This window comes from Canis aureus, chromosome 1 (genome assembly GCF_053574225.1).
Source record: "Canis aureus isolate CA01 chromosome 1, VMU_Caureus_v.1.0, whole genome shotgun sequence".
Classification (NCBI taxonomy): Eukaryota; Metazoa; Chordata; class Mammalia; order Carnivora; family Canidae; genus Canis; species Canis aureus.
In genome coordinates this window covers 91954460-91977225 of record NC_135611.1, presented here as the reverse complement: position 1 = coordinate 91977225, position 22766 = coordinate 91954460, and the positions used below count along the sequence as shown (strand labels likewise).

The window sequence follows — 22766 nt, the reverse complement described above, 5'->3', positions numbered from 1 at the left end:
ATGTCCGTTATATCATTGAATTTGATTTGGTAGCATTTGATTTGGGATTTTTTTTCATTTGCATTAATAAATGACAATGATCTACGGGGGGCATGAATGTGCATATGCATGCACGCTAATCATTATCAGTTGTAGAACAGGATTATTTTACTATTATTATTTTACCTAAAAGCAGAGCATCAAATACATGAACAAAGACTGATAGAGATCTCAATATAATTTTTTCTCAATCATTGATAAGACAGAAAATCTGCAAAGATGTAGAAAATTTGAACACTATCAACCAATTTGATTTGACATAAATGAAACACTCCACCTAATAAGAGCAGAATACGCAGCTTTTTAAAGTGCACATGTTGCATTTATTAAAATAGACCATATTCCTGTGCTTAGATCTTCATATATTCATCAGCTTTATCCATCAGCTTTATCCTTAAATATTTCATATTTTTGATGATGTAAAAATATTTTAAATTTCAATTTCCAACTGTTGCTGGCATATAGACAATTAGTATTTGTGTAGTGTATTTGTATCCTACATATTGCTAAATACACTTTCTGCTGGTTTTTTTTTTTTTTTTTTATTCATGAGAGAGACAAAGAAAGAGGGATAGAGACACAGGCAGAGGGAGAAGCAGGCTCCATGCAGTGTGCCGGATGTGGGACTCGATCCCGCATCTCCAGGATCACACCCTGGGCTGCAGGCGGCACTAAACCGCTAAACCACCCAGGCTGCCCACATTTTCTGATCTTGATGGGGTTTTTTAAATGATAGATTTCATAGGATATTCTATATAGGTGATCATCTATCTGTGAATAGTTTCCTTTCCAAGATGGGTGCATTTTGTTCATTTTTTTCTTGCCTTAGCGCACTGTCTAAACTCCCCCAGTAAAACCGTGACTAGAATAGAGAATAGGTCTTGTTCCTGATTTAGGGGGAAAGCATTCAGTCTGTCATTACTAAGTGTGCTATAGCTATAAGCATTTGGAAAGTGTTCTTTGTGAGGTTGAGGAAATTCTTTTTCTAGTTTTCTGAGAGTTTTTTTTTATTTTTTAAATCAGGATTAGATGTATTTTGTTGAATTCTACTTCTGTATCTATTAGGACAATCATAGTTTTTCTTCTTTAATCTATTAATGTGATAAATTACATTGAGTTATTTTAAGATGTTAAACCAGTCCTGCATCTTTATGGTAAACTCCATGTGGTCGTGATTATATATTGTTGGGTTTGATTGGCTAAGATTTTGTTCAGAATTTGTACATTTATGTTTATGAGGGATATTACTAATCTGATTACTTGTAATGTCTTTGGTTTTGGTATCAGAGTCTCTTGGGATGAGTAAGGAAAAAATTCTCTCCTTTTCAATTTTCTGGAAGAGATCCAGTAGAAATGGTATTCTTTCCTTAAAGGTTTAGTAGAATTCACTAGAAAAGCCATTTGGAGGGCCTTGAATGCCAGGCTCAAGGGCTTGGTCTTTGCTCTGAAACCTTTACAGGTTCCCATGATAAAAAAAGATGATGAAAATTAATTAAGTAAGTAAGATGATGTGTACAAAGTATGTTTGGGGAAGATCAGTCTGGCCACTGTGGGCAGGAAATATGTTGGCAGTGAGGGCCTAGCTATAAGTACGAGGAACAACATTAATTCTTACAAAAATTCCTACAGATAAAGCTTTGCTCAGTCTTTCACAGGCTGGAAGGAATTCCTCACACAGAAAGAAAAGTGACCCTATTTAATGCAAGTAGGCTGGAAGATGCTTTTTCTTGAGGAGGAGGCTATGAGGGGGTTTCAACTATTAGCACTTAAAAATGACCCTTCGTGGCTACAGTTTCCAGTTCAGCTAAATAAATCCCGCCCAGCTGGACAATTGCTTTGTCTTTTTTTTTTTTTTTTATGATAGTCACAGAGAGAGAGAGAGAGAGAGGCAGAGACACAGGCAGAGGGAGAAGCAGGCTCCATGCACCGGGAGCCCGACGTGGGATTCGATCCTGGGTCTCCGGGATCACGCCCTGGGCCAAAGGCAGGCGCCAAACCGCTGCGCCACCCAGGGATCCCTGGACGAATGCTTTGTGAACTGCCCAGACCGCACTTGGATGGTAGTGTTTTTAAGTAACTGGAATTCTTTTTTAAAGGAAAGTGATTATTTAAGATTTTTTTCACAGGTTTAAAGCATCATAAAAGAAACACAAATCATAAGGATTTGCTGATAACACAACTCTTTTTAGTTGCTGATCCCACCCCTTCAACACTGGGCATTTGTCATTTTGAATAAGCACAGCCTCCTGTTCTAGGCATGATAGTCTATATATCCCCTTCTGCCCTGTTGATTAGTTTTAAAGAACAATATTGCAATTTGATCATCTGATTGCAGCTGCCACACTTCGGGAGTTACAGTTTATTGCATCAGCTCTGGGGATAGATGAGGCTAGGCCAGTGCCATCCAAAGAGCTTAGTAATCAAAGCTGCAGACCTAGAAACATGAATTTAATACTGAAACCATCATATTTTCCAAGCTCTTTTCAGCTCATGGTAAACATATTTACCCAAATTTAAGTTGTGAAAGAACATCTTTCAGCATACTGCACTGCAACTGAAATAATGCCTATTAGTAAAGCAAGCACACCTTTCTAATAAAATACTGTGCTGTTGGGAGGGAGGCACAGGTGACATCAATGGAAAATTCAATGGATTAGGGAATGGCTTTCACTTGGCATCAGTGTGAATGACTGAGCATTGTCAATATGGGTGGTGTTATTTTAAACACAGAACATCCTGCCCATTTTCATTGTAAGCCAAAAGTCTGTGATGTCAAACTTCCATAAAATTTGTTTCTGAGAAGTGAACCTGCAAAATGTACACAAGGTAAATGTCCTTTTTTTCAAACGGCCCTGGGAGGGGGACAAAAAAGCTTACATTTGGATAGTGCACATCTGCTATCCCATCTGGTCCTTATAACATCCATGTGGAAATGACTAAGTCAAATTTTATCATTGACTTATTTTACAGTTGAAGAAATGGAGGCTTGGAGATGAAGAGAATTTACCAGGATTATAAAGGAAGTAAGTGGCAAAGCAAAGATTGGAATTCAAATCTCTTTAAGTCTGGCTTCCATGCTTTTGCCATTATGGCACATTGCCTCTCCAGAGTGAAAATACGGATATGGTGATTAAGAGCTTGCCAGTTTGTGGAACTGAAAATACACACACCTGGTCTGTAACACCAGGTAAGCCAGTATGACATCCCAGGCACTGAACATTTTATAAATAAACTCCTAAATGTTATGTTTCCATAGAGAAAGAACTGTTGTGTTGTAAGTGAGATGTTAATTCTGTCCATTCGTGCTCTATTTTGTTGGCATTTCAGTGAACGTACAGAATCTTGGGGGAAAAGGAGATAGTCCTAGAAAATGTGAATTTACTTCAATGTGGAAATGGGAAATTTCTAACCTGGAGGTGTAGACATTTTAAAAATCCATAGATAGACACTTAGGAAGCATAGGTTTCCCTGAAATTAAATTTTGAAATTTGTGAGTATGCATTTTTGTTTCTGGGAATATTCTTTGATTCTGTTAGGCTTTTAAAGTCCATTTTGTGAAGAACTTTCAGGAATTACTTTGATGGAAACAAACAGTTATTTCATTCCCCTACCAACACAGTCCCCAAAGATTTTGCCCTTTCTTGAGTTTTCTGTGAGCTTATTGTCTGCCTGCCACATAGATCTGGTGCCCTTTGACCATGGCTTTGCCTTGTTACTTAACTGTGTGTGTAAGTAAGAGGGGCTGCATCTCAGTCCTGTGGGTGTGTGTTTCAGGGTCCCCAGATGTAGTAGAGACCTTTAATAAATCACAGATTTAGGAATGTTGACTTTCAGCAATCTGATCACTAAGTCAAATTTTATCATTGACTCTTTTTGCAGATGAAGGAATGAAGGCTTAGAGATAGAGAATTTACAAGGATCATAAGGCAAGTAAGTGTCAAAATGAAGATCAGAGCTTGACTCTTAAATTCCTGTCTTAGAGGACATGGAGGCTTGTGGGATCAAGCCTTTCTATAGTCATGCTATAAGCCATATAAGGTAACTAGTTTGCAAATCAATTCTGAATACAAAAAAGGTAACAGGTGTGCTTTTCAAATTACAGGATAACTTGTAAATAGTCTCAGCAGTGTATATCAACCTAGATGAGGGTTACCTCACTGAATGCAATTCCCTTAGCTGGTTGTGTGTTTATTTCAAAGTTGGCACTTTGGCTCTAGTATGTTCTGTAAGAGTTCCTTGCTGGGACAGCCATGGAAAGGTCTCCAAATGGTATTAACTGACATGTTAAGTTACTGTGTTTCCTGATAGAGTACTCAATGATTTTTTGTGGTTTGAAAATATTAAGTAAATATTAAGTCTATCCTTAAGGATGTAAGGTTTGCAATAGTGGTATGTATGCCAGAGAGCTCTGTGCTTCCTGAACATAAAGTCACGAAAGGACCTCCAACTTGTGTGGAGTGTGGGACATCGTGAAAATCGACAAATGATTTCTTAAGAGAACTTCTTTCAAGAGACAATGTGCAATTGAAGATGTTAGCTCTGGTATGCTAGCTAACAAAATATTGCTTGCATTTATGGGGTCGATTAAGTTTAACAAATAGTATTTTAGTACTTAAAAAGTGCTTTGCGGGATCCCTGGGTGGCGCAGCGGTTTGGCGCCTGCCTTTGGCCCAGGGCGTGATCCTGGAGACCCGGGATCGAATCCCACGTCAGGCTCCCGGTGCATGGAGCCTGCTTCTCCCTCTGCCTGTGTCTCTGCCTCATTCTCTCTCTCTCTCTGTGACTATCACAAATAAATAAAAAAAAATAAATAAATAAATAAAAAGTGCTTTGCTTTGTGCTATACATGCAGTGTGTGTGTTGGTGGGGGGACACCAAGATTTAATTCTTGTGTCAAAGAAGTTGTATTTCATTCAATTCATGTCAGGAAGCTACACACATAAAAATAGATAATCACAATATAATGATGTGCATGTTATATAGAATTCTGGATAGGCAAGAGACACATGACTCAAATAGGCAACAGGGAAGTCTTCCTGGAGGAGGTAATACCTGAAGACGTTTTGGAAGAAGAGTAAGTGCCAACCAAGAAAGGTAAGAAGACGTGGAGACAGGAGAGCATGAGCAAAGGGACAGCTTTGTGCAGGGAGCAGCCTTGTGTGTGAGGTTGGTGAGCGGCAGGTGGGTTTTGAGGGGGAATTACAGACTGTTGAACATTAGCAAAGTGTGGAGTCTGGGCTTGGGAACGCAGGATATAGAAGTGAGTAGCAGGGATCAGGTCATGGTGGTCTTGAGAGTCTAAGGATCTTGGCTTTTGTGCTGTAAGCAAAAAGAAGTAATCTAAGATAGGGGGTGACACTGTCATATTTGCACTTTAGAAGATCCCATAGTTTGAAATACTCCAAGCCCTACAGGCCATCACAATAATAAATTCTATACACTAGCAAAATGTTGGGTCCATAACATCTTAAGGGCCACCTGATCCTCACCTAATAAATTTAATAATTTGTGACATTATATGGAGTCACTCTGCCCCCGCCAGATGGTACGTGCTGGAACTTCCATTCTCCATCCTGTGTAAAGTCCACTGTCCCAGCCAAAGAGCTCTGAGAGCTCACACTCTGGGTTTAAGCTCTTGCAGCTGCTGAGTTAGTTCAGTTGAGTTACTGGATTGTCCCATAGGTCCCTTCCTTGTTGTGCCATGTCAGCCCAGACCTGGGACTGGACTGACACTGGTCTGGAGCCCAGACCTCCTTTCTAGGACTTTCATCAAAATCCAGTCATACCAGCTGTTAGGGTACCATACACTTGACCAACAGGCTGGAGAGGTAAGAATGTTGGGGGCACAGAAAATGTAACTGGTCCACAGTCTCATATGACATGTCCTGTTGACCGCCAGCTCGAGATTCTGCATCTATTGTGTGCCACCTTGCTCCTTCCCAGCACTTCCCCTACTCCCAACCCAAGCTTTCTCTCTTTGGGGACACAGCACCATTCAGCCCACTCCCCAAACTCAGTCTGGCACTCTCTTGGCAAATCCAAAGGTTTTCCTTCTCTTGTAGCAATATATAGAAATTTCCCTTTCAGGGGCATTGGCAGCCTTCCTGCCAGGGCAAAAGAAGCAACAGTTAGTTTAGGTTTTAAGTAATCTTTTTTCCAGTGCAGTTTCCCTGGTTTTCTGAGAGAACGTGGGATTCTCTACTGAACTGGTGTACCGCTTTTGGCAAATTGGCCCTATTAATTAGGCCCATTGAAATCTTATCTGCCTCCTAATGGAGACAGTTCACAGAGGGCTGGAACACAGTGCCTGCTGCAGGGGAGGGAGACGCGAGGGGAAATGCACGTAGCCTCTTTTCTCAGCCTCCTCTCCAGAGGAGAGGCCCCAGATCCCGAGATACAGAAGATTGTTCTTCTCTGAATGGAAACATGTACTGTAGCTAATGTCAGAGAAGAGGCTGCTTTTTCTGTTTCAAACCGGTTTGTTAATATTTGGCTTCTATTCTGTGACATGCATGGGTGCCCTTCAGAGCCTTACCTCACTTCTAAGTATACATATTTTTAAGAGCCCTTTCCTAAATTTTTTGGTTCTAGGAGGCTCTTATTTTCCAAAATAGTGTCTTTTTTTTTTTTTTAAATACTGAAGGTTCATGAGCTGTTGCTGAATTTCAAGTCTTATGAGAGTGGATATTACTCTGTGGGTGAACGGGGGGTCTCCTTGCTGGGTAACTTCAGGCAGACATATTCTGTGTCTGTTGACCTGTGACCACCTTAATCAGACAAGTATCAGACTCTGTGAACTTGGGGTCTCTTTTAACCCAGGACCCTAAAGTTTCTTAGGGAACGTAGTTTGAATAATTCTCCACTGCCTTTAAGGAGAAGGCAGGTGATAAGAAAATACACAGTGGTTGGATAGATGGGAAATGCTTGATCCTGTCTAAAGCCCATTGTGTGTGTGTATGTGTGTAAATGGTACCTCCTGTAGAAAACACTCCTTTAGAGGACATTACTTAAGAGCTAGCCCAGAATTCTGTACCAAAATGACTTTACCAAGATGTGTACCTGGACAGGCGCTACCTTGAAGTAGGAAAGTGCTCCCCCTTCGAATAGGTGAAAGACTTGTGTTTGTGTGGATGGGAATTACAGTCCGGGCTCTTCTTTTCTCCTAGATTCAGACTTCCTTTGTTAGGGAGGAGGAGCAGGGCTTTCTTCCTAGTTACCATGAAGCTTTGTTGAGTTTTTCCATCAGTGCCAGGGTTTGCCCAGTCTGGGGACAGCCAGAGAGCACAGCGGAGCTAGGAACCAGCTAGGTTCTCCTGAATAAGGAGACCATCTATCATGACACATTGGCCACTCCTGGAGATAGCTTGGGCACATTCTTGCCTTGAAATGACAGGCAAGACGTGGAGTAGAGCTTTCTTGCCTCCCCATCAGCCCAGCCCAAGCCATGGCCACCTACCTGCCCTCTTGCCATAGTCAACCGGTTTATTTCCCTGTTTTCCCTCGTGCATCCCTGCAGTCTATTGCCAACAAAGCAGTCATTCAGCACGATCCTTTTAAAACAGGAAGTCATGCTGCTGCTCGGAAACCCTCTAAAGATGTCCCATCACTTAAAATCCTAAACCCCAACCACAGCTCTTGACACCTACATCACTAGGTCTCTACTCTTCTCCCTTTTCTGTCACGACTGCTTCCAGCTATGTGGCTGCCTTGCTTTGTCATGGAAGAATCAACCATGTTCCTGCCTCAGGACTTCCACTTCTGCTGTGTCCTCACTGGGCTCACTCCCACACTTTCTGGCCCAGGTGCTCTGCTCATGTCACTTCCTTGTAGGGCTTCCCTTGATCACTCTACTTAAAACAGCACATCCTATCATTCTCTGTCCCCGACTCTCATTTTGTTTTTCTTTGTAGCTTTTAACATATGTGACATAGTAAATGTCTGTTCTGTGCCTGATGCTCAGCTAGAATGAGCACAGGATGCCTGAGAAGGAATGCCAGTTGTTAACTAGTTACCTCAAGTCATCCTCCAGTCTTTGTAAGCTCTACTCAGGAAATCACAGGGCTATTCATCTGGGGGTCAGACCAAAAGGCAAATTTGCTTTTGGCTTCCAAAAACTAATCCTCAGCAGATTTCACATGTAAATGGATGAATTTAAGAAATATGAAATGACTCTGAGTTTAAAAATAGTCTGTCATCAATCAACAGGTAAGCAGAAATGCCTCTGAAGGAGAGACAACAACAAAAGAAGCAAAATTTAGCATTCTCTGACATTTCCTAGGTGATGGGCCTATCACATTTGCTGAGCATGTTGAATCCAAAGAGAATCCTATCCTGACCTTCTGGAGTGGAACAAAGTTCAGTGTCTTCCTCTCCCACTGATTAAACAGACCTCTCTATAATTGGTGGATTTGAACCAGTTACCTGTGCTCTTGAATCCGCAGAGGGTCTCACACATATGGCTTTCTGTAAAGTTTGCAGATGCAGGAAGATTTCTCTTTATTTCTTGGAGTAAAAACAGATTGCCAAATGCTACCATTTTTTTCGAGGTGACACCTGAGAAGGAATACTCAGAAGTGAAATTTATTTTTTTAATTTAAAAATTTTTATTAAAAAAATTTTTTTATTTAAATTCAATTAACATATGCTGTACTATTAGTTTCAGAGGTAGAGTTCAGTGATTGATTTGTTGCATGTAACACCTCGCGCTCATTACATCACATGCCCTCCTCAGTGCCCATCACCCAGGCACCCCATCCCCCCAAACCCTCTCCTCCAGCCACCTTCAGTCTCCTAGAGTTAAGAGTCTTTTATGGTTTGTCTCCCTCTCTGATTTAATCTCGTTTCATTTTTCTCTCCCTTCCCCTATGATCCTGTTTTTGTTAAATTCCACGTAAGAGTGAGATCATATGATAATTGTCCTTCTCTGATTGCTTAGCATAATGCCCTCTAGTTCTATCCACACCATTGCAAATGGTAAGATTTCATTTTTTTTGATGTCTGGGTAACATTCCATTATATATAATATATTCCATTATATATATAATATATATTCTGTTATATGTATATATATCAATATATATATTCCATTATATATAACTATAAATATAAACATAGTCTCCATTCATTTGTCAATGGATATCTGGGCTCTTTCCATATCTGGGCTATTGTGGACATTGTTCCTATAGACATTGGGGTGCAGGTGTCCCTTCAGATCCTTTGTATCCTTTGACTATGTTTGTATCCTTTGGGCGAATAACTTGTAGTGTAATTGCTGGGTCATAGAGTAGCCTTATTTTTAACTTTTTGAGGAACCTCCATACTATTTTCCAGAGTGGCTGCTCCAGCTTGCATTCCCACCAGCAGTATAAGAGGGTTCTATGTTTTCTCACAAGTGGGATTTGATGTGAGCATGCAGATCAAACTCAGATCTCCAAGAGGACACCAGTAAAACATTTTAACTTTTTTTTTAAAAAATGAATCATGACTTTTTGGCACTGGAGAGGAAGACAGTAGTTATTCGAGTGAAGCACTTTATAGGTGTTGCTTCTTTCTCTTATGGGAACCCTATGCCAGGTGGGTGTTCTAATTTCCATAGAAGGAGAGGGCTTGGATGGTAAGCAGCTTACCTATGGCCACGGCTAATGAAGTAGTCAGGAGACACATCCAAACTCACCACATTCCTATCACTGCATAGCCAGTATTCACTTAACATTTCACTCATTAAGTGAATCATTGCATTCACAAAGGACTCACTCTGGAGCTTTCAAAGTTGGGTGTTTGTTTTTTGTATTGTTTTGTTGGCAGTTTCTTTTTCCCTCAGCTTATTTTCCTCCCACGACATTTTTGGATTCCCTGAGCCAATCTCAAGGTTTAGCATGCAGCATGATTTCAACAAGTGGGGGCTACTGCTTGGACAAGTTTCAGATGTAATTATCTCTAAGGCTCACAAACATGTAGGCTTATCATACATGAATTTCAACACAAACCACTTAAGAACTGATGAGGGGAAGTACCAAAATGATTTTACTTGTCTGTTAAGGCCTGTCTTGTCCTGTCACCCTGGGGCTAACCCCTTTTGGGCAGGAAGCATGTGTTCTCTGTCACCCACAGGGAGCAGGGAGGAGGCTCTGGCCTAACTCCCTGGTAATAGTAGCTTTGATTGTCATTTCTCCTACCAGAGGAGTGGGAAGGAAGAGTGTGAAAGGGCAAGGTTTTGGCTACCTCTAGAGAGACACTAATTGTATTTCTAAGTATGACAAGAGAGGGGACATCTCCCATCCTTTCAGCTTGATGAGTCCAGATCTAGGCAGCTCAAGCTGTTTTCCAGAAAGGGATAACTGAACCATCTTCAGTGATTCAGTTGCATAAAGGTGAAAGATTTGAGGAAAAGCTTTTTAAGAAGTTGTGTAGAACAAGGAAAGTCTTAGGACCGTCATCTCAAAAATAAACTTTTATTTAAGTTACATGTACAGTTCATTAATAAAAGAAAAATGCTTGTCTACAGGTCAGCAGGACTTGATGCATTCCAACATGTGTCTATAGAATTCTGAAGATCCTGAGCATGATAATGTAGCCGTATGCTCTAGAATCCCAAGGCATTATATGCTCTTAAATCACATTTTGGTATCGAGTGACATTTTAAAAGGGGCAAGGTAGTTTTTTTCAAAGCCAGTCACTTTATGCAAAGAATTCTTTTCTCCCTGTGTGTGTGTATAAATAGAGAAATACCTAGGTCTCAGGGGTAGATTCCAGAATATCTAAGATCCATCAGTCACTTGACCTAAGTCATAGTTATTCCTGTTTTACTGGGTATGTCTTGTGAGAACCTTACAATGTATGATTGGTTTTGATACAGTTTGTACACAGGAGGGATGTTGCCTGTCCATAAATTCCTTCAGGGGATCTTTTTCTTCTACTTTGCAATCCAGTAATCTACTTCTACTTCACAAGGAGAATAATTCTGCAACTTCTGGCATCTTGAAGCATGGCACACATAACAATGTTTTGCTAGTGTTATACTACTGGTACACCACTATATTGGATGCCAGCCATTTAGGGCATCTGACACACCGGGAAACTACTGAGGGATCCCTACTATCAGTAGTAAAGGGGACTCAGCAAACATGTAGTGTGACATCTGGCTTAACCTTTACACGTCTCTGCCTCCTTTTCTGAGAGGGGATGGCAGGAAGCATATAGGGTTTGGAATCTGTGTTCTCAATTTTCACATCATAAAATGAAGACACTTACCAACTTGGGTTGTTGTGAAGATCAAAAGAAAAAAAATACATGCCAGCACTTATTTAACACATTATTAAGCTATTAAGATGTTAAGGGAAACTCAAAATGCTTTAGCACCATCCAAAGACTGTGTAGGCTACCAAATATTTATTTCCATGTTCTAGGCAGTAAAGTCAAAAGATTGGAACAGAAACCCACAGGCTAAATGTCTAGGGTTTAAATCATGGAACCCTTGAAGCTTTTTTTTTTAACTGTATAAAGGTTATATCACTACCTGAAATTCACACCTAGATCTCATCAGACAGGTGTAGTGGAACACACTTGGGACAAGGTCTAATGCTTGTGCTCAATGAGTCAAGTTACTGTAACCCTCCCTGGTAAAGTCACATAGGAGGTTCTAGATCGTGCCACAATGAATACAAATAAAGGCATAGATCGAGAGTAACCTCCAGCAGTAACACTTGCCTTGCACTCACTAAATGCCAGACATGGTGGTGCTGAGTCTGTCTATGCCTTCTCACTTAACCTTCACCATGGCATGGCGACAGTCTCCATCTTGTCCATTTACTGAGGGGATTAGTAGCTTGCCCAAGCTACCATGTCAAGACTGACACCAGGGTCCATGCTTGTGAACCTCCTTGCTGACCACCTAATTTTCCCCTTACACACAATGAAAAAGAAAACTATTGATGATGTGTCCAGGGCCCCCTGCAGAGCCCACAGCAGCTTCTGTGACTCTGGGTGGAAGGTTTACAGGGGGATTGTCAGAGAGTGGTCCCACTTCATTCCTGTTTCTTGAATGAGCCAGGCTTGGAAATGTTCAATAGATTTGGGAGACAAAATAGAGAATTGAGACACTTCTGTCATCTGTTCCTTAATAACTTATCTGTGGTTCCCCAAAATTCACATACATAGGACCTCGCTGCTAATCCTGATTCAGCCTTTGCTCTGTGAAAGCAGGCAAGGATGGTATATGCACAAAAAAGTCCACTATATTTGGAAACAAGGTATATTTGAAACCTTTTTCTATGTATTCCCAAACCTCACAGTTTAGGTCCATAGTATGATGGAAACATGAACATATAATTGCCAATTTTTCCAAAGAGTCAGGCTAGATACTTGATTATGAAACTGAGGAGCTCTCAAACTCAGTGATCAAGATTAGCAGGTTGTATTATAAATTCTTGGCCCTAAGTTACCACAGCAAAAGTGCATATGCTTCTTGCAAGTCACCCTGCTGCTAAAATCAAGGATTCTAGTTCAGTTAGGTCTCCCATTTCTAAATATTAAACTAAAGAATTAGTTCTTTAAATGCTCTGTAGTTTTGCTATCTAAAGCCTGTCTCTCTCTCTCTCTCTCTCTGTCTCTCTCTCTCTCTTTTTTTTTTTTTGATTAGAGCTCTCTGACTTCCAAAGATGCCAGGAACAGAAGTGTGGAAGTTGAAGCCCCCCACCCCCACTCTCTTTTTGCCTTGTGTTCATCAAGAATAGAACACTGTAGGCTTGAAGATGATGCTATGGCCCTAATATAGCTATGAGAATGTCTTCAGGGAGCTGTTGAACAACTGGAATTCTTTTTGCCAAACAGCTTGTAAAGGCCACTGAAGAATTTGGACTCAGGGACTTGGCTGGATTTCTTTACCAAGGGCCATAAATCTGTTTACTCATCTCTTATCAATCTTTGTAACAATTCCTAAAGTCTCTGGAGGACCCATGTTCAGTGACTTTATATGACACACTGAGCTCCAAATCTCCTTCTTAGTGTTAGATAAGCTCCCTATTTCACCTCTTAACTAATTCTCACCTTCCCTAGTAAACTCTACAGACATAGCAAACTTACACCAGTATGTTTCATGTAGGATTCTTACAGCTCTTATTTGGATACTAAAGCCCAAAGGCTCTAGTTCCTCTTGAACTAATATTATATGCTGAATTGACTAGCCATATTAACTATTCTTATTTCAGTAGAAATATCTAGTTACTTCATTTTTTTTTAACTCTTAAATTAGAGTTTCTGTCCTTGGCTACTTACTGGAGGTAGGGAAAGGTAAAAGAAGGAAATACATTAGACTCTTTGAAGGTTAGAGAGTGGGACCTAGAACTTAAAAGAACCCAGTAGGGACTGGGATCAGAGAGAAGATAGAGAATAATGCTTGATTTTATTCCTAAAAACTATGGAATTAGGCCTTGATGTTAATTAATCCTATATAGTCCTTGTAATGGGGGAACACACTGCTATCTTCAAACTTGCTAGGAGGGAATTCTGTATTGCTCCAATTAAAAAAAAGAAATAGGTAGGTTTTGTATCATAGCTGGGTCAAAGTACCGGTCAACCAAATGGCCTTCAGAGTTGAGATATGATGAACACTAACCCACTTATCACATGGGCACTTCAGATACCCTGTCAGTAGGCCACATCCTGTTTCTTGTAATGACTATTTGAAGAGGAAGCAACAGGTAGACAACAGAGTCCTACCTTCACAGCTACAGCCTCTTCCTTCTATATGCCAGACTTGCATACCACACACACACACACACACACACACACACACCCCTATTCTTTCATTTTAAAAACCATTTGACCAAAATCACAATAGGGCATCTATGGAACAATACAGCAGAAGCAACTTTATCTAAGATTGGTGGTCTCTGCCTAAGCCACAAGCAAGGTGTCAGCTGCCTTACTTATATTCCATGTGCAAGTAGAATAGGAATCCTCCACCGATCATTTAGCAACTCAAAACATCTCTTCATCCTCTTGCTCCTGCCTTGGTCATGGAGTCCCAGGAAGAAGCAGATCTTCTGCAGCAGACGCCCACCTCTCTTTGGAATTAGAGCATCTTCCCAGGGCTCCAAGCCTCATGTCTTCTCTTGTTTGCTCACCTCCTGAGATTTTAGAGAAAGGCAGTAATGGCCAATCTGATGGAAAACTTACTAAATCCCTGTGCTACTTTTTCTTCTTCCCAAATTCCTCATCTGCTCTTCATACTAAGAATTTCAGACATTGTCCACAGAAGGAATCCATCCTATGCCAGCCAAATTGAAAAATGAGATGTTACAGATTCTCAATGAGGTCCCATTGGAACAGTGGTTTTCAAACTGTAGTTGACATCAGAATCACCTGATGGGCTTGTGAAAACATATTCTTGGACTCTACCTCCCAGAGTTTCTCATTCAGCAGGTCTGGGAAGGGGCCTAAGAACTTGCATTTTTAACAGGTTCCCAGGGGATGGAGATGCTAATCCTGGTAAGAAACTAGTACATTAGAGTGTTCAAGAAGGGCACTACCTGTTACCTCTCCAGCTCTCTTCATGGTAGGCAATATAGGCTTATAAAAGACGAACACACTTCGCTCTAGGACAAGAAGGCACTTGTCCTGGAGCTATATATAACGATAGAACACAGAAAACAGAGACTTAAGTATTAGAAGCAGAATTGCTACAAATCTGAGCATCAGTTTCTACATCAGGAAATAAATTAATCAGAAAAGGAACCTGCCTCTAAGCAAGAGGAATTCTAGGTTCAGGCTAAGCTAGCTTCTTTTATAAAATAAATATTTTGGGAACAAATATTCATTCCGTGGAACTTTCTTTTACTACTTGGTTGTAAGAAGCCAAGTTATAGGCTTAGTTACACAACATCAACATCTATATCATCTAGCTCATATTTAGTTAGAATGCTTGATACTACTCAGGCCGTTGATAGAAGTTTATCCTAGAGGAATAGGCACAAACCATGGTTAAGCTGCTTGGTTTAATTGTTTTAGCACTTGAAAAAAAATGTACAGTAGTTTGAATACTCAGTCTTTGCAAACCTCCACTGAGGTCAAAGATTTCATTCATACGTACAAAATTAGTTTACAAATTTTTTTGGCAATTTCATCTTAGTAACCCGTTTTATCCTATTGCCATTGTCCCAACCATTGAAAAAGTTTACAATAATTTACATAGAAATATTTTCAAAGTGCTTAAGAATAGTGATTGTTCTCTGGGATATTTACAGATGGCCTATACAATGTATGTACAGGTGGTATACACTATAGCACAAGTTTCATTGCTGGAATATGGCTTTCTAGGGAAAGTGCATATTTGGCCAGATGTGGCAATACTGTCTAGAAACTCAAGGATTAGATACTTGGTAACCACATCCAAAGCTGAAGTAGAATGTGGATAGGAATATTTACAAAAGTAATATAAAAATGATCAAGTATACAAGCTTGATCCAAGTAAAGATATCTTGATGTTCTTCCAGACTGAAGGAAGAAAGACTTCAGGCGCTGGCTCGGTTACCATTTCGAAGTGGAGGGTTATTGGTTTAGACCTCAAAGGTCAAGGCTTGTCTCTGAAGTCAAGCTAGGTCATCATCTGTGCTTACAACTGATATCTGTGGAAGAGAAAAAGTACAGAATGAGCTTGGTGATCACTCATTGGTAGTAATTCCAGTCTCTAAAATGGACCTTGCTTTTGAGTTGGCCATTCAGAGACCAAAGGGATGTGGAAGGGAAGTTAGATCTAAAACAGTATTTATAGTGTCACTGATGCATTTTTAACTTGAATTGTGTGGTATCTACTTGGTGGAGAGAGAAAATAGCGGAGCTGATGCTGCCATTCCATTGAATGATGTTAAATCCTGGAGAAAAATGGGAAAAAGACACACGTGCCATGAATTGACCATCATTCTTTGTTTCACCAGACACCTTGGAAGGGAGCACTGAGCTCTTGTTTTGTCCAGACTGTTCCCTAAGTGAAGGCCAAATACTCCATTTGGGTTTCAACTGAAGACCAAGGGACTAACTCTCTTGCTGAAAGGAAGCTAGCTACAGTAAGCATTTGGTAATTATGGCAAAAGGAATCTTGCTCAATATGCTGACTTTAAGCCAACTCCCTTGCATAGCATATGCAAACTTGTAAGTGTCCAGTACACAGCTGACTTGGCAGTTCAAATAGGAGCTACTTGGTTCATTCTAATATTTACATATAGCTTCTATAACTAAAAATATCTCCAATAGTATAGTGATGGCCTTAGGTTGACTTACCTGACATTCTGTAGGGAACAGATGCTTATCAACTGACTGGCATATGCTCTAATGGTTAGACTGTCTGATCTCCAGGTGTAGTAGATGTATTTGGTGGCTCTGTGATCCTAATGGCTCTTCCTAGCCCAAGCAGCCAGAGCTTGAGTTAGTGGTCTCCTTTCCAGAAAGTCCTACCGCAAACCATGGTGTATCAAGACACAAAGCTGACTTACTGCGGGGTACGTGTGTCCAACAGAAGCACTGTGTCTACCAATGTCTATGGACAGGTCCTCTTCAGTAGTCTTCAAGTACACAGGATTGTCAAAGTTCATGCTTTTCATGTTCTTGTGCTGCCAATTCCGCCACATCAAGTAGCCACCTACCGCTGCCATTGCTAAGAGCACTGAAAAAAGTCAGAGGGTGACTAAGCAGGGTCTAGTCTCAAAACATACCAAAGAAGGTCATGTTCAGGAATCCATCGTACTTGGCATTAATAAACATGTCATGTCGTAGGAAGCTAGCATAACTGGATGTTAGAATATAAATGGGCTCGGAACTTGAAACAAGTTTAGACCTGTGGTTAAGTGTTATTCTGCAGACTGGTGCTAAGTTCAACACATCCATTTGGGCAAGCATAGAGTCCTGGGCCCTTGTCCAGGCCAACTGAATTAAAATTTCAGGAATTTCTGGAAATCTTTTCAAGTAGTCCCTCAGGTGTGGTAGCTAAGCGTGGAATCCAGTATTCCACAATTAAGTGACCATTAGCACACAGACCCTTAGAAATCCCCATGCCTAATAATTGCTCCAGAGGCTCTTCCCCCTGAGTCTGTGAATTCTTTTTTTTTTAAGATTTTATTTATTTATGCAAGAGAGACAGAGAAAGAGAGAGAGAGAGAGAGAGGTAGAGACACAGGCAGAGGGAGAAGCAGGCTTCCATGCAGGGAGCCTGACATGGGACTTGATCCCGGGTCTCCAGGATCCCACCCTGGGCTGAAGGCTGGCGCCAAACCACTTAGCCACCAGGGCTGCCTGAGTCTCCGAATTCTTAACTATTTTTAATTTACCCTCTATGAGTCCTACAACTCCTCAAGAAAGCATTTAGGCATTTGTTTGTCTCCTCTCTATGAAGCATTATACACCTTTAAAAGGAGAATAGATCAGTGCTCTTTACCTACAGGAATGTAGCATGAAAGGGGACAAGAAAGACTAAAAACTCTGAGGTAGGGAGCAATCAGCATCTTTCATGTAATACTTAAGCATTCCATCACTGTCACTCACTGTGCCAAGGATACCATCAAAAAGAAAGGTATGGACACAACTCGGTGTGCCAGGCTGGGGAGGGAGTGAATAGAATTAGTGTCATGAGTACTGTGTCATGGGGGGGATGTCTCTAGATGGATTAGAAATACCCATCTAGTTGGTGTCTAACGAGCTTATCCAGAAATGTGGGGAGTGTACTTACAGAGAGGAAGGATGGCCCAGGCAGCAGAAGTGCCTTTTGGGGGAACAGTGGCCTCCGATACTGCTGTGGTCACATTGATCCCTACAGGAGAAGGAAAGGAATCCATTTAGATGGAGATGTGAGCTCAGACTGAGAAACTGAACAATCTGGTGGAGCACTTCATGCCCTGGCACCCACTACTGCCGTTCAGTATCTACTGCATTGCATTCCAGGCACTGGTCTAGAAGGATTTGACAGTCACACGCTAGAATAGCTATTTCACTAATAGTTGTCTAGTAGAAATCTTAATAAGTCGGGTCAGTCTAAGATTTGCAGGCTTTCAGGCTTTGGAGCTGAAATGTAGGTTACCAGCTAGGAGCAGACCTAGTAGTTACAGGGCTGCATTAATTATTTAAGCAATAAATACAAAGAGTGTGGCTGTTAGTTGAGATTTGCAGTTTGCAGTATAGGCCCAGTACCTCTGGGAACTAGTCCACTAGTTGGAGAAATTTCTGTTGTGTGGATATCTTTTGTCTCACTGTAAGTCAGAGTAGTTGCAGTACCTGAATTATAAAGACCAAGAACCTGGTTAATGCCAAGGTTCCAGAGTGGTTAGCTGTTTCCTCCAGACAAACCATGTGAGGGTTTATATGAACCCCACGGGAAATAAAACCAGTCACTGCTATACTAAGTTGCATGGTCAAAGTGGAAAGGAAGTCTTCACAAAAAACCAGAGACCCACAAGACTCTGGACAGCACAGTCAGCATTTGGAACCTGATAATTTGAAAAGATGCATGGCCACACCGTCTTGGAAGTTACAAGAAATGTTCTCGAGGATAGTACTAGTCTTATTGTCAGACTGTCTTACAGTTACTTTCTCAGTAAACCGAGCTAGTCTCTGCAGGGACTCCATATTTAGCTAGTAAAAACCTCACCATAGGAGCTCCTTGCTCACAACCTAAGAGTTTAATTTGCCACTCAACCAAAAGCTAAGAAAGGAGGACGAAAATCAAGTTGGGTTTAAGTGTGAGTTTAAGACGGTGTCGCCCTCTGGGGCCATAAGGTTTCCTGTAACCATGGCCTCTCTCTCTGGAGGAAAATACTAAGGCTTTGTTTTAATTATCTGTGAGTTGGCTGGCTCAGTGCTGTTAGGGGACTAACTAGAACATCGAGATAGTCCCATTCACACTTGGGTCACCTGTAGACTCACCTAATGCTGAAACGAGTGAGAAGTCAGTTTGTGATGTAATGACATGAACAACCTGGCATGCATCAGTCAGTAGCAGGTATGTTCTCAAATCTATTCCAAGAATCAATTAAGACAGAATTCCTAACATCCAGGCTAGTTTTATGGCTAAGTGTCTCATTCTGTTGCCTGTCATTATGTCCTGCTTGTGGTTGAAAAGTACAAAGCCTTACTGTGGCACTCCCGGCCGTTTGCCTCTAGAGTGTACCCATTGGGACAGGAACACGTGTATTTTGGAGAGTGATCGTTGATTTGTGGTGCTGGCAGGCACAGATATTCACAGCCTCCATTCTGCATGTCCTCTTCACACCAGTTTTTACCTATCCAGAGACAAAAGTCCTTTAAGAGAGGCATTCTGGTATTTACTATATATAAAGCCTTGTTCTAGATGCTGAAGATATGAGTCCTTGTCCCCAGAGAAGATACTTGTCTAACTCTGTCCAATCTTGAAGTTCAACCAATACAACAGGCAGCATGCTCTAAGGATACCACAGATCCAAAGAAACTTCTTGAAAGCGGCATAAGGATTATGCCTGGAACAGATGGGTGGTGAGGGAGCAGGTCGGGGCAGGAGTGACCCACTACTTAGATTGAGGACCCCTTAGATTCTCAGGGGAAGGATCCCAGCTAGAGGGAGTTTGAAGATTTCATTCAGATAGTATCAGTCAAGTATTTTGAGCAGGACTTGGTATGACCAGATGTGTTTGAGGATCTACATATAAGATGTGTCATGACATAGAGGTAGGAAAAGTTTGTGGTATCAGAGCTAATTTGGAGGGTAGTGCAATAGTCTTAGTACAAAGGAATGAAGGCCAAGAGGTATGGAAAAGCCTGAATGAAAGACTGAATGCTGAAGGTACGAAGGGAAGGGAGGAGCTAAAGTTCTGTTTCATTAGGAAGTCAGAAGTGAAAAGAACATAAGAAAATAACAAAGAACATATAGAAAATAAAACAAAAAACAAACACATTTGAAGTGTTCGAGGTAGGGTATTGAGGGGAAAGTTCCATTTTAGAGCAAGTTGAGTTGCTCAAGAGCTACTGGCAGCCAAGCAGATATTATTACATCATGCTGCCGTCCTCACAGACGTTAGGGCTGTGCTTGTCCATGTTACCTGATGGCTGGACGAGTTCGTGATAGACAATGATGTCTTGGGCATCATTAAGGTTGTTTACTAGCGTGGCCAGCTCTGATCCAGTGAATTTATTGGCACCGTAGACTGCTTCATTTTCCCCATCTATCCAGTAGACACGATCCTAAAACAGAACCTCCAAATTAGCAGGTACACCTAATGATGACCATAGATACTGTATTCATCTTATTTTCTGGTAATTTAATGAAGCAACTTTACTGAACACTGCTCTGGGAGGTTAGATGTCAAACTGGTGGAAAGCAAGTTGGGGCTTCTTAAAGTGCTAGAGGAAACGAGTATCTAATGCATCCCATGATGGCAGTGAGAGCAGTTTCTCAGGTCATGCTTCTCCACCCATCCTTCCTTTCCCCATCCCTGTTCTGTCCTTTCTCCCCGGGAGTGCTGAAGTAACTCAGAGGTACACACTTAGACATGACGCACACATCTCACCTCAAATATGGTTAGCGCCAGAGGATGAGCTAGGAACTCCAGAGATTTAAGGACAATCCTACGGTCTTGGCCATTTAAGTCCACGCTGGACAACATGTGCAACTTGGAGTCAAGCCAGTAGAGGCGACTCTTTATAAGGTCTAGAGAGGGAAAGAATTGTCAGTGCATGATAGGCCATCACCACCCTGGCTTCCATTGAAAATACCCAGAGAATCCAATATTCTAATCTCATGGTTCCTTCTCCAGCATGGGTTCCAAATGGGGTCCCAGAAACCTGGAGAGGCAGCATGCAGAATCTGTACCCACACTCATTCTGGGGGATTCAAGGAGCAGCTAAGATTTTCAAAGGAGCTGACTTAAGAAATGGTACTCACATTATAGAAGTGTTAAAGGAAGCTAGCATATTGCTCTCCCCTGATGGATGAGAGTTGCCAAGGCCCAAGATGCACTGAATTCATGTCACATATTAGGTCCATATGGACCAAAAAGCTAGTAATGATGGAGCATGTAATTCGTTAAGGCCAGTACTCGACTTGCATTGGTCAGTTACTCTCATCCAAAATTCTTGCTACTAAAGGAACCATGGGAGCTGTGCTGTAGTCCAGAATAAACTATGGAGGGAAGCGAAAGCAGCAGAGACCATTGAGTTGGTGGCCAAGGAAGGAAGGACAGACATACCAAGTGTAATTCCATTAGGCCATTGGATGTCCACTGTCACAAGTGGCCGCCTATCAAATCCATTCATTCCTGCTTTTTCTATTTTAGCTGGTTCTCCCCAGTCTGACCAGTACACAAACCTGGGAAGAATTAAATGAAAAAAAAAAAAAAAAAAAAAAAAAAGCCTCAGTGGTTTAGAAGGGATAAATGTGTAATTTGAGACACACATTTAAAGAATGACTACAAAAGTCTAGAGACCAACAGTAACAGGAACAGGTCCAAATTATGTCCTGAGTAAACAGAAGTTAACACTAAGAATATACAAGCTCATTATGAGCTATATTAATCTATCTAAGTGTGATAATTATATTTCAAGCCCAAGTCACAGGTTATAGACTTCTTTATAAAAGGCCAATTCTTTCAGAGAACTGAAAGGTGAATATGTGTTAGGTTCTATCAGAGGGGCTGGCTGACCATTCTAGCGAGGATTTACGGGGGCCAGTGGTCATTACCACAGCTTTAGTAACTTGCTAAGCTGCTTTTCTATATTACTTAGCACCAATTTAGGGAAACACGTCAAGTGTTGCTGGAGAGAGCCATTTATTTCACGTAGACTTTCAGACAACTTGGACATTTAGACAAAAGCCTTGAAGTAACATGGTTACCAAAATCCTCACAATAAGTGCTAATACTTAGGTTCGATCACCTGGAGCTAACCTGACAAACCATTCAGACTAAAATAGAAAATGACCCAGCATAGAAGCTGGGTGGCCATCAGGGTTAAGATACAGCTTTTGGTGTGCATCAAACATGTTTCCTTCATGTCACCCGGCGGTCATACTGCCAGAGAGGGCCGATAAGGCAGCACACTTGCTTCACTGTGGCACCAATGACATCTTAAATAGGATGTTGCTTTGTTGTGGGGGAGCTGTGTGTCCTGGGGTTTCAATATTATTCCGGCCAGGAGGAAAGCTCCTGGCATACAGATAGCATCCAAAAGGCTAGAAAAACAGACTACAAACCCAGAGAGTGGATCCACAGCTATGGAGGCAGGCTCCCGCAAGTCAGAGTTAAACAGGAACTTCCTTCTGGTCCCATCTAGGGTAGCTACTGAAATAGTCTTAGAAGCCACATCAGTCCAGTAGATGGTCTTGTACACCCAATCAACAGCAATGGCTGCAGGATTATAGACATTGTCGATCATTTTAACATGTCTACCAACCTTGTCATCAATTGAGGCACTGAAACAGAATAGGTCACAAGAAATTTAGGAGTTTGATACCACCAGAGCCTGGAGAATGGGCTTCCTGCTTACAAAATGATCCACAACTTTGTTCAGAAGAAATTCTGGTAACACCATCGCTCACCACTCCAATTATTTAACTGTGCTTCTTACCGATGCTAAATAATACTGTTATGTAGCTGCTGGTACATCCTCGATATTCAAGAATGACACATTTCTAAGCAAAGCTGTTTGGTACAGTAGCTACATCTGAGTTTCTAGAGTTCCCCTTAGGAAAAAGCTGCCACTACCATTTCTATTGGTAG

The 22766-nt window shown here is 41.3% G+C and overlaps 1 protein-coding gene across 4 annotated transcripts in view; it reads right to left on the bottom strand.

Annotated features, from left to right (window-relative positions):
* Positions 1 to 10474: 10474 nt before the first annotated feature.
* Positions 10475 to 22766, bottom strand: part of VLDLR (very low density lipoprotein receptor) — a 35024-nt gene continuing 22732 nt past the window's right edge. For 2 of the 4 annotated variants that reach the window (XM_077908430.1, XM_077908437.1), the window contains 9 exons: positions 22241 to 22459; positions 21240 to 21358; positions 20562 to 20701; positions 20094 to 20235; positions 19155 to 19301; positions 18214 to 18297; positions 17756 to 17836; positions 16527 to 16696; positions 10475 to 15662 (listed from right to left, as the gene is read on the bottom strand). In XM_077908430.1, coding sequence (XP_077764556.1) covers positions 15627 to 15662; positions 16527 to 16696; positions 17756 to 17836; positions 18214 to 18297; positions 19155 to 19301; positions 20094 to 20235; positions 20562 to 20701; positions 21240 to 21358; positions 22241 to 22459 — 1138 coding nt within the window. In that variant the 3' untranslated portion in view covers positions 10475 to 15626. The remainder of the gene's footprint in view (positions 15663 to 16526; positions 16697 to 17755; positions 17837 to 18213; positions 18298 to 19154; positions 19302 to 20093; positions 20236 to 20561; positions 20702 to 21239; positions 21359 to 22240; positions 22460 to 22766) is intronic. The other 2 variants (XM_077908434.1, XM_077908440.1) reach the window with 1 other exon arrangement.